A 14,263-nucleotide genomic window follows, 5' to 3' on the forward strand; every position below is an offset into this window, starting at 1 on the left:
CCATGATGTTGTACATTCTGAAAATGAAATAATACCTTATGGACTGAGGAAAGAATTGTAGCATATGTTTTCATTTTAGCGTTGTAGGAAGAACTATTTGTAAGTAGCATTTTGGAAGATACTTCATTCAGCAGATTTGGTATGCTGTAAACAAACCTGTCGAGGTCATGCAATGTGTTCTGCCTCTGGAAAGTCAGGTGAAGTGCTGTGATGGTGTGGAAGGAGACAAACGTGCTGGGCAAGGGTGCTAAAATTATGGGCAAATATTTTCAGTTTAATGTAGTTTATTTCCATGAGAATATTTAGCCCTTTTGGGTTTTTTCTCTTTCAGATCACAGCAAAAGCAGCTGTCATTTTTGTTACACTTCAGTATAATGTTACCATTCCTGCCACAGGTATGTATCTTGCACGAGGTTAGTTATGAGACAGTGTATTCAGACATTATTAATATTCTCTGCTTTCTAGACTGACAGTAAGTGAATCTGACAATTTGAATAGATAATAAGCAGTTTTCAAGGATTTTACTTTGTTTTTATTAAAACTCCATTTTAGTTAATTAGGTTAGAGATGATGTTTCTGTTCTGGTGGATTCATCATTAGTGCTAAAACATCATCTGACTGGTAGTTAAGTTCATATGAATTCTTACTTTGGCTTTGCAAGTGACAATCTTTAACAGTCAAAGTGGGGTGATAGTTTCATATATTTTTATTGTCTGCTTTCAGTGCATTTGGGTAAGCTGCCTAAGTGCACTTAAGTTTTGAGTATTACAGTACCTCTTCCAGAATCAAATTTAGTTTGTGATGTGGAGAAGATAACTATAAACGGTCCGGTGACCTAGCTCATGATGGCAATTTAATTTGACTTCTGTTTGTTCAGCTGACCACAAGCTACTTCTGTCTGAAAGGTTTCACTCAGAAACAAACTCATTAGCCATTAAAATGTATTGGTGCCTAACAGTTAATTTTGTTTGTCTTTCAGAAGAACAATCTGCAGACACAATCTCTCTCTATCACTATGGCATCAAAGACTTGGCTACGATTTTCTTTTACATGCTTGTAGCAATAATCATACACGCTATAATTCAGGAGTATGTACTGGATGTAAGTACAAATATTCGTTCCTTCCATCAAGATAATTGTTGGGTTTAAAGTAGATTTTAACAGTATTAATTTAAAAGTAAACTTTTTATTAAAGCTTTGAAGTGTTAAAATGTGCATTAAAACTTTTAGACTAAACGTTCTAATGCAGTTACCAGGTAGATGTTAGGTACTACAGCATGTATATAACAATGGACTTTCTTTTCAGAAAATTAACAGGAAAATGCACTTTTCAAAAACGAAACACAGCAAGTTCAATGAGTCTGGGCAACTTAGTGCATTCTACCTTTTCTCCTGTGTTTGGGGAACAAGTATTCTTGTCTCTGTAAGTATGCTCTTTTCTGTTTGTATTATAAGATTTCAGAAACTTCACTTAGGCTGATGATAAATATGGTTTTGACTTATTTTCTGTTTCTAGCTGGTTTTAATGTTAAATGGGGACAAGTTTCAGGATTCTGTGTAGGCTGTAGTCATAACTGAGTATAAAGTCCAATGCTGTTACTGTTGCTCAGTCTTGAGTTGATTTACTGTCATATGAATAAGATAAAACCTTCCATCTCTGTTATGGAACTTAATTCTCTGTAGCTTTTTTTGCACTGGTTTATTAGTTGTTTAAAAAGCATCATACATAGCATTTTGGAGCCTAGGGGATGGGCCTATGGACAGGTTGCTGTAGTCTTGGGTGAGCGTGTCCTTTCAGGTCACATCCTCTTTGCTGGTGGCTGGATGTGTATCAGCTTAGTTTCGTAGAAGGGGAATAGTATGATTTATTTTTTTTCTTAATGTAATAAGTCCTGAGAAACCTTTCATTCTCTTAGTTAGGCTCAAAGCTTGTCAGCAATTTACAAAGGAAGACTTAAAGGCTGTAGTGATGCTGAAATAATTTCCATCTCATAAGGACTTTCCATCTTGAATGAACACTTGGTCTGTTGGGTTGCTTTTTATTTTCCTAAGCCAGTACAGCTGTCTTTTATTTTGGGGGTTTGGGGTTTTTGGACTTGGTTTGGGTTTGTTTGTTTATTTGTGGTTTCTTGGGGGCCTTTGTTGAAAAGAAAAGAAATAGATTTGCAGTTTTTACTTGTGTATGTAGATGTGTGTATGAACACACATGCAGATAGATAAATGCATGCATGTATGTCCAGTCATTATTTCTGACTAGAAAGTAGCGTCTTTGAGAACTTACTGGTTTTTGTGTTTGTGGTTTGGTTGTTTTTTTTAGGAGAACTATATATCAGATCCAACCTCTCTGTGGAGGGACTATCCGCACGCTCTGATTCCGTAAGGCCTCTTCCTTAGGGGGTTGCTGGGGGAGAGGAGCAAATGTTTTAAGCTTAGGGTTTGTCACATACAACATGTGTAGAATAAGTAGTTTGTAAAACGGTATTAATCACTAATGTATTTTTGGTCATATTTATGTAGGCTCTTGATTCTTTGACAGTTTGTAGCATACATAGTGCTTCTGTGGGCTGTTTTAAAGAATAAAATTTTTGCAAGCTTTATCTTAATGATTTTGGTTTTAAAATCTTAGTTTAGAGTTGGCTGGGAGGAAGAGTTTGTATTTTTTCTTTCTTTAAATGTGATAAAATGTATTCGCTAGAAAACTTCAGAAGTGTTTTAAATTCATTCATAACAAGTAATATTCTTCAATTCTTGCTGTATTGTACAGGTTTCAAATGAAGTTTTTCTACATCTTACAGTTGGCATACTGGTTTCATGCTTTTCCAGAATTGTACTTCCAGAAAACTAAAAAAGTAAGTTTCGAATGTAAATGGAAGGAACTCCCAAGCAAGCAGTTCAAACAGTGGAGTAGTTAATTAATTGTTGCCCTAGATCTTCTACTCTGTTCTAATTTGTGTTACCTCCTTTTCCTGATGGAACTTGGGGTGCTCAAATGTCCATATGAGAAAGGTGGCTTTTCTTTTCAGTTAAATCCTGTATTTCTAATTGCAGTAAAATTGCTATATATCTGTTGTGTAAATAAAAATTACTAGTGTTTTTCCTCTACTAAAAGTGTTTTCCCTTGAGCAAATTAATGTGTGATTTTCTTTTTTCTTTTCTTTGTGTCTCATAATTGGTAGTCTGAATAGTCTCATGGAAATGACAGTTGCTTCGTGAATCATGATACAGGTGTAGAATATAAGCAGTGAATAATTTCATAAAGGAGTGTTAAAAGTCTGGGGTTTGATTTAAATACCACTGTCCTCAACAGAAGTTTTGGTTAATTGTATCTTGAGATTTTTTTCAGTGCTCAATTTTTAACAGCATCATTTTTCCCTTAAGGGTTTTCTCTCTTTGTGTTCTCATAACACTGAGTTTGCTATGGATTTTTTTATTTTTGTGGCACAACTTTTGTCTTCCTAGACCAATTTAAATAGTCTCTTTTTTGTTCAGGATCATTTTGCATATACAGTTTCCTGCTTAAACTTTCCTGTCTTAAGCTCTTCAACATGGCTTTGCCAAGGGCGAATGATACTTGGCTAATTTAGTTGGCTTCTACAAGGGAGTGACTGCATCAGCAGATGAGGGAAGAGCTGCTGATGTCCTCTACCTGAACTTCTCTTAGGGCTTTTGATAGGGTCTCCCACAGCATTCTTGCTTCTAAACTGGAAACAGTTGGACTTGATGGATAGATTAGATTGTTTGTGTATAGGTACTGGATTTGATGGATAGATTAGATGGATAAGGAGCTGGCTGGATGACGCTTCCAGAGAATTGCAGTCAGTGAGTCGATGCCCAAGTGGAACCAGTAACGAGCAGTATTCTTCAGAGGTCTGTACTGGAACCAGTGTTGCTTAACATCATCATCAGTGACAAGAGACAGAGGGATCAAGTGCACCCTCAGCAAGTTTGCAGATGACTTCAAGCTGAGTGGTGCAGTTGATTGCTTGAGGAAAAGGATGACAACTAGAGGGATCTTGATAGGCTTGAGGATGTGAACCTTATGAAGTTCTACAAGGCCAGCTGGGCTATGCAAATCCCCAACATCAATACAGGTTGGGAATGAATGAATTGAGAGCCCTGCAGAGAAGTACTTGGGGGTACTGGAGGATGAAAAATTGTGCCAGCAATGTACCTTTGCAGCTCAGAAAGCCAGTTGTAACCTGGGCTTCATGAAAAAAAAACAGGAATGGCCATCTGGTTGAGGGAAGTGATTCTTTTCCTGTACTCCACTCTGGTGAGACCCCACCTGGAGTACTGCAGCCAGCTCTAGGGTCCTCAGCACAAGAAAGGTATGAATCTGTTTGAACAGGTCCAGGGGAGGGCCATGAAGATGATCAGGGAGATGGAACACCTCTCCTGTGAGGACAGGATGAAAGAGTTGAGGTAGTTCAGCCTGGAAAGATGGAGAGAGACTTTATATCAGGGCCTGTAGTGACAGGACAAGGGGCGATGATTTTAATCTGAAAGAGGGTAGTTTTAGAATAGATACGAAGAATTTCTTTACAAGACAATGGTGCAACACTGGAACAGTTTGCCTGGAGAAGTTGTGGATTCTCCTTCATTTGAAGAGTTTGAGGTCAGGTTGGATGGGGCTTTCAGCAACCTGATCTATTGACATACATCCCTGCCCATGGTAGGGAGGGTGGACTAGATGATCTACAAAGGTCTCTTCGAGCCCAAACCATTCTATGACTGTTGTTGCTCTGTGACTGTCTCTGCTGTCAGAGTTCTGCTTTGTTCAAGAAAATGAAACATAGGTGTTACATAACTATAGGTCTTTGTTCAAGAGCCTAGAGGAAGCTAAGGAAGATAGTAATGAGATGCTTTTGTTTTTATGTAAACACTGTTTTGCAGATACACTGCAGCTGATGCTCCCATATTGCATTTGTGATACTTCTTGAATTTGGCTTCCTAGCCAAGGGTGGAGGTTTTTTCAACATAACTTCAAGAAAGCTGTCACAAGTGTGTCACATGTGTGCTGTATGTTGAGTAGTAGTGTTCTACTGGGTCACTGTTTGAAATTTTTGCCTCTGACTTTTGCATTAAGTTTTAAGGCTGATGGTTGATTTGTTTTAGCAAGTTAGTAGTTGATAATTCTTTCACCACAGCTTAACCATTTTGCCTTCCTTGCCTTATTCCTTCTTAACTCTGGTTCCTGTATAGTCATATATATCTCTCCACCTGCGTTGTTCCAGTAGGCCTTCAGTCTCTGACAGGTTCTCTAAGCAGGCAGCATGGGCTGTTTAAATGTTATCTCAGTTCTGAAGTGGAAAAGGCTCATTCTGGTAGTGCTTGGAGAAACTAGCTATTTGTGCTGACTATTCTCTAAATCATCGGAAAGAACTAATATTTTGGTTTTTTTCTGATCATTTAGGGTAGGCCTTTCACCATCTGTTTTCTTGATCTTTGCATGTGTGTGGTGTTTGCTGTTGTTACAACTGATCGATTCTGTCCTTTTGTTGGCTTTGAGTATTGAATAACATAGTATAGATCTTACAGAATGAAAATTTTATGCCTTTTTAAATTACATGTATACAAGATAACACTGAAGACCCTTGCTTGGAGTTTAGGGAATCTTTCCAAAAAGTAGGAGATTCTTAAGCACAGCTGAATGTACTCTACATACCACTTCAAGACAACATTTTTATTGTCATCTGGAATACGTCAATGATTCTTCCATTCACAAATGGCACTCTGCTTTCCATGTGCTGTGTGTCTTCATCTTTATTATTTCATCTCCATGAAGTGTTCAGTTTAATGGGGATGGCTAAAACCTGACTTGAAGTGTGACTGCGTGGTTTAGCATGACTGGTTAATAACAATATTTTCTCTATTTGCCAGAAACAGTGTGCCAGAATTTTGGATTGTCTTGAATTTTTAAAATAGATGTCAACACTTACAAACCTTTTCATTTTGGTGTGTAGACTGTTACTTTGTTTCTGTAGCAATCTGACAATTTGATGGGCAGCAAACACATGAAACTGTAGGATCTGGTGGTATAGTAATACATACAAAATAGGTATTGTAATAGTTTGTACAAAATCACAGTAGTCATATCAAATAAAACTGGGCCCTTTTAGAAATCTGCTTTTTGATGGGTTTTCTCACAGTAGCATAATAGTGTATTGGTAAGTAAGCAGTAAGTTACATGTGGAATTAAATGATCCAGGCTGAGTAATTCAGTGTCAGACCAGGACACATAAGATGGTTGATAAACCAAGAACAATTTTCAAGACTAGGGAATAGTTTTTAATAATATATAGCATTGTACAATACTGTATAACATTGTGTATGACACATGGTTGCTTTTGTCTTTCCAATAGGAAGATATCTTTCGCCAGATTGTCTACATTGGGCTTTATCTCTTTCATATTGCTGGAGCCTATCTCCTGAAGTAAGTCAGTTCTGAATATCTGCTGGTTTCATTCTGTGTCTTAAACATCCAACAAATGTCTGAATGTTTGTTTTATTTGTTTTGATAGTCTGACCCATCTTGGACTAGTTCTTTTGGTATTGCATTACTTCGTTGAATTTCTTTTCCACATATCCCGTCTTTTCTACTTCAGTGATGAAAAATACCAGAAAGGGTAAGTAGTTTTTATCTTGTAAATTCATGTAGTAAAGTCTTCTGCATTTAACTAACCAGAAATCAAAACTACAAAGAAGTTCAAACAGTGTGTCTTAGAGACCACAGTTCTCCAGATTAGTGTTAGTATTTATATCTATAAAACAGCTATTTTTTAGCTTGGTTTAGCCTATTTAAGTAAATGTTAGTAGCAGTATAAAATTTAATAAACTCTTACACTGTATACTAATATTTTGTTTTTAAAATGTTTTGTAAAGAAAGGAACAGGGTAAGTTGCTAATACAGCCAGTTCTGTAGGAACTAATAACACCCTTATGTTGCAGCAGTACTGGAAAGCACTTTCTGTGGAGTTGAAATGAGTTTTCAGAACATTCTTTTGATTTGTAAAAAACAAAACAAAACTGAAAAAAAACCAAACCAAAACCCAAACAGGCTGTAAGGCAGGGCCTTTCTTGGTTTTTGTCTTCTACAAGTACTGGAAACACATGAGTCATGCAAAATCATGAATTTAGGTAAATTCTTATGTTTCAAACAAATTCTCATGGTGAAGAGTCAACATTTGCATTGTTTGTGTTTTGAATGGAAAATTCATTTAGTGTTTGTGATGGTTTTATTTCTAGATTTTCACTGTGGGCAGTTCTTTTTGTTTTGGGAAGGCTTCTCACCTTGATTCTCTCTGTCCTCACTTTTGGCTTTGGACTGGCAAGAGCAGAAGATCAGCAGCTGAATTTCAGTACTGGAAACTTTAATATCCTGGCTGTTAGGTATAGTAAACTGGAAGAGTGCTTAAGCATAAGCTGTAAACCTGTATTAAATGTACGATATAAATGGTATGGTATCAATGCCAATAGTTCTGAAGGATTGAGTGTTTTCATGCAACCAGTGGCATCAATAGGAATAGCTTATGTGATAAAATTCTAAGGCACAGTGAAATGAATAATTTACAGTTTACAGCCAAGAAATCTGTAACTGCTTTCTTTTTTTTTTTGTCACAAAAAATCCCCCAGAATTAAAAGGAATATCTAATTACAGATACTACTTTCTTACATTTTAGAGTTAGTAAATTTAATTCTAGCTATAATTGTAGTGAGTTTATCTCTACAGGTCAAGGCATTATGTCCAGAGCATCTTTGGTCTTGGTTGAAGATTTCTGCCTCTTTTTCTGCCCTTATTATGGCTCCTATTGCTGCTACAATGATGCAGGATGTTCAGCCGACCACTTGACCTTCCTACGAATTAAATCCAGAAAAGGAAGTTATTAAAACATTGACAATGTCAGCAGAATTGATGCTCAGAACTGCAAGACACTCTTAAAAACATTTTTTTTCAGCTGTTACTACCTGGTACCTTAAGAGTAATACTGAGAAAGGAGAAATCAGGAAGGAAATATCTAGTACTTCCCAGCTTTGATGGAGGGGCAAAGACTTAATTCTCACTGTTTATCTAGTTTTGACCAGTTGTAGTTAAGCCCTTTTGCCCTATGGGACCAAACTCTTGTATGGCTTAGAAAATGGATGTTACTAGGAGGAGGGAGTGGAAGTTGCCAAGAAAAACAACCTGAACAAAACGGAACTTGTAGCAATTTGTGTTGCCTACAAGGAGTCTCTCTAATGTGTTTGAGAAACCTGAATGAAAGGCCAGTCTGTAACATACAAAAAACTTTATGGGGTGTCCTAATTTCCTTTTCTCTTTGAATAATGAGACAAACTTAATGATAAAACTTTGCCTCTGTCTTGTTTCTAGAATCAGTGTGCTGGCCTCCATCTGCATGACTCAAGCATTTATGATGTGGAAGTTCATTAATTTCCAGCTTCGGAGGTGGAGAGAACATTCTTCTTCTCAGCCTCAGTCAGTGAAAAAGAAGTTCGTATCAGCTAAAGGAAAGACCTCCAGAAAAGAAAGAGGTTTGTAGTTTCAGTTTTCCTGTTGCCTTGACTTGTCAAAAACAACTTAAGGTTATGGAGAGCCTTTTATAATATAGTTGCTGAAGAAGCATTTTATGTTTAACTTGCAAGTGAGATGACTCAGTTACAGAAACAGTATTGGTGAATATTGCAGTGGGGAGGGTTGATTTAAAAAAACCACTATATGTTGTTTGGGCTTTCTCTTCTAATTGCTCAAATGAAGGCATTGCCATATCTTTAGTTAATAGAACATGATATTTTTATTATGTTTAATTTCCTTACCTGAACAAAATGTCACGCTTACGTTTTGTTCCTGTATAAAAAGTGAACAATTTTAGATCTGTTCTCATAATCAATTATTTGTAAAATTTCCTTGCAATGAATTTCAAGTTTGTTTTTCATTGCCACTAAACTCTGAGGTTTTAGAGCAAAGAGGTGGTTTGATGATCCACCAGTAATTAGTCTTATGTTGGACCATTTTTACTAAAAATATACTTTAATAGTTGTTTAAGGGGAGGTAATAACTACTTACTACTCTAAACCTGTGCTGAAGCATTTTGAAATGAACTAACAACTCCAGGTTTGATTTTTTTGATTATGTCACATTGTTTTTATGGACATGAAAGATAAACTGAATATTCTTTGCTACAAGGAAAATTAATGTGCTCTTTAAAAAAAAAAAATTTGAAATCCCAACAATTCAGTGTTTCTGCCATACCAATAGTTAAACTTCTGTGTATTTAATTGCTACCTTGAATAACTTCTGCACTTTTTTGATACTGATTAAGTTGTTTCAAAAGCTTTTTTCAACATGATCCTTTGATCCCAGACACATATGACCAACCTGTTCCACTTTTTGATATGTTGAACATACTGTGTGTCAAGACCATTTGCACTGAGAACTGAGATTTGTGGTGGGAGATCAATTCAATTTTATTTTTCTTTATTTCCCCCAAGCTTCTTTTTGATTTGCTGTCCTTTGGATTCTCTTTGTGCTCCCTTTAGATGATTTGTAATTATCACAACTTGACTTTTGTATAGTGTTAGAGTTTTTTGTTTTTCATCAGAAAATCCAGTTGGACTGGGGGATTTTTTATAATTGAGTGAAGGTAGTTTCCTATGCAAGTGTCCTATTTAATCGGAGTTTCATGTGCGTTGCATACTCACTGTGGGGTTTGTAAGGCTTTATGTCAAATAATTTTGAACCATAAACTTCAATGGCATTTTAATCTGTGAGTCAAAAATGTAGTAGCTTTTTTAAGTCTCTTTAATCTATTTCATTCATGTAATTTGGTGAATTTACTGGTTTTCCCCCAGCTTTGATGAAGACTTGCAAGTGGTAAATGAATAGTTAAAAAGTCGGTTAATTGGAGCTGTGGTTTAATTCACAAAATATTTGAACTATGCCTGTCTTAAAGACTGGAGAATTTTGTAGCTTATGTTAAACGGAATGAAAAGAACTCTTCTTTCATAGCCTTTCATTTTGAATATTCCTGTAATGTTAATCTGTACAGAACCCTTGCATAGAATGCAGCAGGACATTTGCAAGAGTAATTAAACTGTTTAAAGCAGTCTTCTACCTCCCACCCCACTTTTGTTGCTGGATGGATTTTTGGGAGCCAGGACACTATAAAATGTGTTACTTTTAGACTATGCCAAAAGCAAGAAATGACAGTAGGAAGATCCTACTGGTGATGTAGGTGGGGTAACCAACCGCATGCTAATTCTTGTTCTTTGTTTTACCTAAACCGTTTAAGAAAATCTGATTTGTGGACTGCATGTAAAGGTAAGTGAAGGAGTGTAATCTTAGAAAGAATTATATGAAATAAGTGGGATAAATAGTAAATACCTATACCAGGGAATTGTGTATCTACTGCGTGTCCCCAAAATTTCACAGAACAGTCTCATCTGCAGGTTGTGTCTTAGTTTTTCACAGAATATCTTCTAAAATATTACAACTAGTCTTGATTTTCAGTCTAGATGTACATAATGCACACATTTCAGTGTGTGGCCACATCAGGAAACTGGAATTTATTGCAGTAAACTTGAAACTTGGCACTTTGTAAAAACCTTGTTATATACGATTGCATTCTGAATGACAATTATGAGGTTTAACGAAGAAGATAACATCAGAAAAGAAGTTAAGATGCTTCATGTAGGACCTACAAAAATGTAATAAAGTCTAAAGCATCTCATTGTATTTGAGAAATGTTTTCTTCTTTTTTCTAGAAAATGGAATAAATGGAACAGTGACTTCAAATGGAGCAGACTCGCCTCGCAGCAGGAAGGATAAATCCTCCTAAAACTGGGTTTTATTAAGTTAATTGACTAATGTCCCCAAAGAATCTGCTTTTTACATGGATGGCCCTTCAGCACTAGAGATGTTACGGATTAGAGAAAATACAATTCATGTTTTTTGATTATCGCTGTTGTTTTGAGAAACTTTTTTTAAAAAGCCATTTTGACTAAGGAAAAAGGTTTATCTCTCTTCAAATACTTGGGGGGGGTTCCACACTTTTTAAAAAACATTGACGCTTTTTTAAACATTTACTGTGATGAAATAACTTACTTAATGAGGATCACTGTTGCAATGTATTACTTTCTTCCAGTTTTTGTAATCTTGGTGATATATACTGTTCTACCAACTTCACTTTTTTCAAGTTCCTCAAGAAGTGTTGCAAAATCAAAGTAAAAGCTTAGTATGCATTTTCAGGTACTCTGGCTTTTCGGTTAATTACCTTGACTCAAATTTACAGTTCAAATTGGGATTCCAAGACCACACCAATAGACCTCTTTATTTTGTAGTTGTTAGTTGCACAATGTCTGCTCAAAGAATTGCCCCATATCATTAAAACAAAACTGAACTAATTGGAAATGTTGCAGAGTCTTATTGTTTGTTGGTTAGAAATCTCTTAAAAGGAACAAAATATGTTTTTGAGATAATAGCTTTTAGCACTTGAAAATTAGAAGGGAGTGTGTATGGTCATAGAGTTGATTTGAGTAGCACTGTTCACTTCTGTCCGTGCTTTTGAAGTGTGTGTATCTTGGAGAGTTAGTGTGCACTGGACCTTCTTTGAAAACTTGTCTGGTTTTAGAGGGTGGAGGTTCTTACAATGTGTTGTGTTCGTTTTAAGAGGCAATTAATGATCCACGAAGAGGATATTAGATAAATGGATCAAGTTACAAGAACATTCCTTTATTCTTGACTGCTTTGCTTTGTTTCACCTCTGTTAGGAAAATAGTTTGATTTCTCCTATATATATTTTTATGAAAAAATATTTAAAAGCTACTTCGTAAAACTGATTTATTGTGCCCTTTGCTACAACTGGAAAAATCTACATTTAAGAATTTTTCCATTATCTTTCATAACTGTATTCAGTGTGAAGCTTTTTCCAGTTTAATATGCAGCTAATGTTTTTTCCGTATGCTTTTGTATCATTCAACCCCTTTCACTTGAGAACGAGTGAGAGTTTTAATTCAGTCTTAAGAAGAAGTTGCTAAATTAAGTCTATCAAGTTAACCCAAGTATTGAACTGCTTATTGATTGAGGAGTAATTACGAGCAATCAAGCTGATAAATAAAATAATTTTAATTAAAAACTGTTATTATAATTGAGTTTATACCCAACAAAGTAATAAACCTGCATTCTGTATCTTCTACAGTTCAATTGCTTACTATTCAGAATAAACATTTCTAGTACAAAATCTTCACTACAAGTAGCTATCCATTCTTTGATTGTTTATTCAGTCCCAATTCCCATGTCTTTGGTTCACAGTTCCTGAAGTGGACTTGACAGACTTGGACTTGCTTAGCTTGAAACCTCTGGGGCAACGTGCCTCGTAATATGCTTAGTCTGCTTCAGTAGCTATCCCATGTCTTGATTTGAAGTGGTGAAACTGTGAATCTGTCTAATCTTAACCATGAAACTGGAGAATTGGAACTCAGAAATTTTGAGGGAATTGCATACATTATATACTCACTGTCCAATATCATGTTTCGTGTCTGATGTTTCTAGAAAGACTTTCATAGATTCTGTGTGCCTTGCTCTCAACTTGTACCTTAAGCCAAAGGGGGCAAATTTTTTATAAGTGTCTAGTCTGGTACTTTGACTCTAAATCATTTTGCTTGTGATACCTGGTAGTACTTGGGCTGTCAAATCATAAAAGGTGGAGGAACAAATTATGAAGGGAGTGTTTAAGGTACTTCTTGAGATCCTGTAGGAGTCTGAAGGTTGTAATAGTTGTTTCCCTAAGGCAAACTCTTGTTCTTTGGCACAGTAGTCTTGAAATGTAAACTTCAGGGTAATTTCCAAAAACATCAAAGAATATATTCTTGACTGTTAATACTGACGTTGCTTTTTTTCTCCTTTTGGCCTTATGGACAGACATTCTTGGCCTTTGGACTTTTACAAAAGCACTTTCGTTTCCACAATGGCTTAATCTTCATCCTTGCCTTATAGGAGTTGTTGCTGTCTGCCAAGAATAGAGAGTAATTACCAGTTGGTCTAGAATTTGCATAGAGTATTGGAAGCCAATATCTTCTGTCTCTTGTGTCATAACTAAAAATACATATTTATCATTTTGGATGAGGCAAAGGCGGTAATTTTTAGTTTGATCTTGGGATAGAAGCACTCATAAACTTAGAAGATTTTGAGACTTCCAGTTTGATATTAATTGTTTTGATGTAAGATTATTGTTTGGCTGGATAACTTCTTTTGAATTGTTTAAAACTGATTTTTAAATGTTACTGCATCTTCAGCTCTTTGCTTGTAATCTGGGATTCAGTAAGATGGAAGATTAGTTGTCTAATCATGTTTTCTTAATTATGGAATCATGAAAATTAGAAATGGAAATGACTAAAGGAGCTCATTATTGTATTCCTATGCCTAATAAAATAATTTTTGCTTAGGCTGTAGTAGTTTATCCTGGTCAATTACCAGGTCCTGCAAAGAGAAGGCTTTGTCCATATAGGTGGATTTGAATTGAATAATGACACACACAGTGGATGAGGTTTGTTAGGTTTGTTTTTTTCTTAAGCACCCTTCTCTTTCTCCCATCTTGTCCAAATTTCTCATGATTTAACAACAGATATTTCAAGCCTTTTTTTTTCCCCCCTAAATTTTATGTTGGATTTACGTGCCAGAATCTATGATCACAACTAGTATTTTACTTTTAAAGTAATCATATGTGACTTCAAAGTACAAACAACACAGAGCAGCTGAAATTAGTTTTCAGAGTTTTAATTTTCATCTGGACACTTGCTCCTTGACTAGTTGCAAAGACTACTTTCTCCTGTATGAATTATTCACGAATGTGGCTCTTTGGAAATATTGCTTTTCTGGTGATCCCATGCTCAGACTTATGAGTGATGAAGGAATTTGCCAAGCAGAGAAAATGTATATGCTGTTGCTGCTGATGTTAGATTATGCTGAAGGTAAATTAAGTATGTTGGGATAATGCATTAGAAAGCTAGCAGTTATTTGTAAGCATTTGATATTTTTTCTAAACACCTTTTTCCTTTGAAACTTCTGGTTGTGTTTACAGAGCTGTATTACCCAGAATTGTAATAAGTGGTGCAGTACTCTGGTACAAGTCACTTGACTTCTGTAAAAAGGGTCAATACATATCTGCAGTCCTTTTGTTCTTTTGAAGATTTCTGACTAACTGCACCTGAGGTGATTTTGTTGGGGTTAAAACTTGATATTAAAGGCAAGGGAGCATTTTCATGGTCATGC

At 35.8% G+C, this 14,263-nt stretch overlaps 1 protein-coding gene across 1 annotated transcript; it reads left to right on the plus strand.

The window, feature by feature from the left end:
* Nucleotides 1-292: 292 nt before the first annotated feature.
* Nucleotides 293-11,395, plus strand: TRAM1 (translocation associated membrane protein 1). The gene is made up of 10 exons (XM_009071815.1): nucleotides 293-395; nucleotides 980-1,101; nucleotides 1,307-1,423; nucleotides 2,318-2,376; nucleotides 2,765-2,849; nucleotides 6,363-6,433; nucleotides 6,522-6,626; nucleotides 7,246-7,389; nucleotides 8,369-8,529; nucleotides 10,759-11,395. The coding sequence occupies exons 1-10, from the start codon at nucleotides 293-295 to the stop codon at nucleotides 10,830-10,832; spliced, it is 1,041 nt and encodes a 346-aa protein (XP_009070063.1). The 3' UTR covers nucleotides 10,833-11,395.
* The last annotated feature ends 2,868 nt before the right edge of the window (nucleotides 11,396-14,263 follow it).

Source organism: Acanthisitta chloris, unplaced genomic scaffold (genome assembly GCF_000695815.1).
Source record: "Acanthisitta chloris isolate BGI_N310 unplaced genomic scaffold, ASM69581v1 scaffold17463, whole genome shotgun sequence".
Classification (NCBI taxonomy): domain Eukaryota; kingdom Metazoa; phylum Chordata; class Aves; order Passeriformes; family Acanthisittidae; genus Acanthisitta; species Acanthisitta chloris.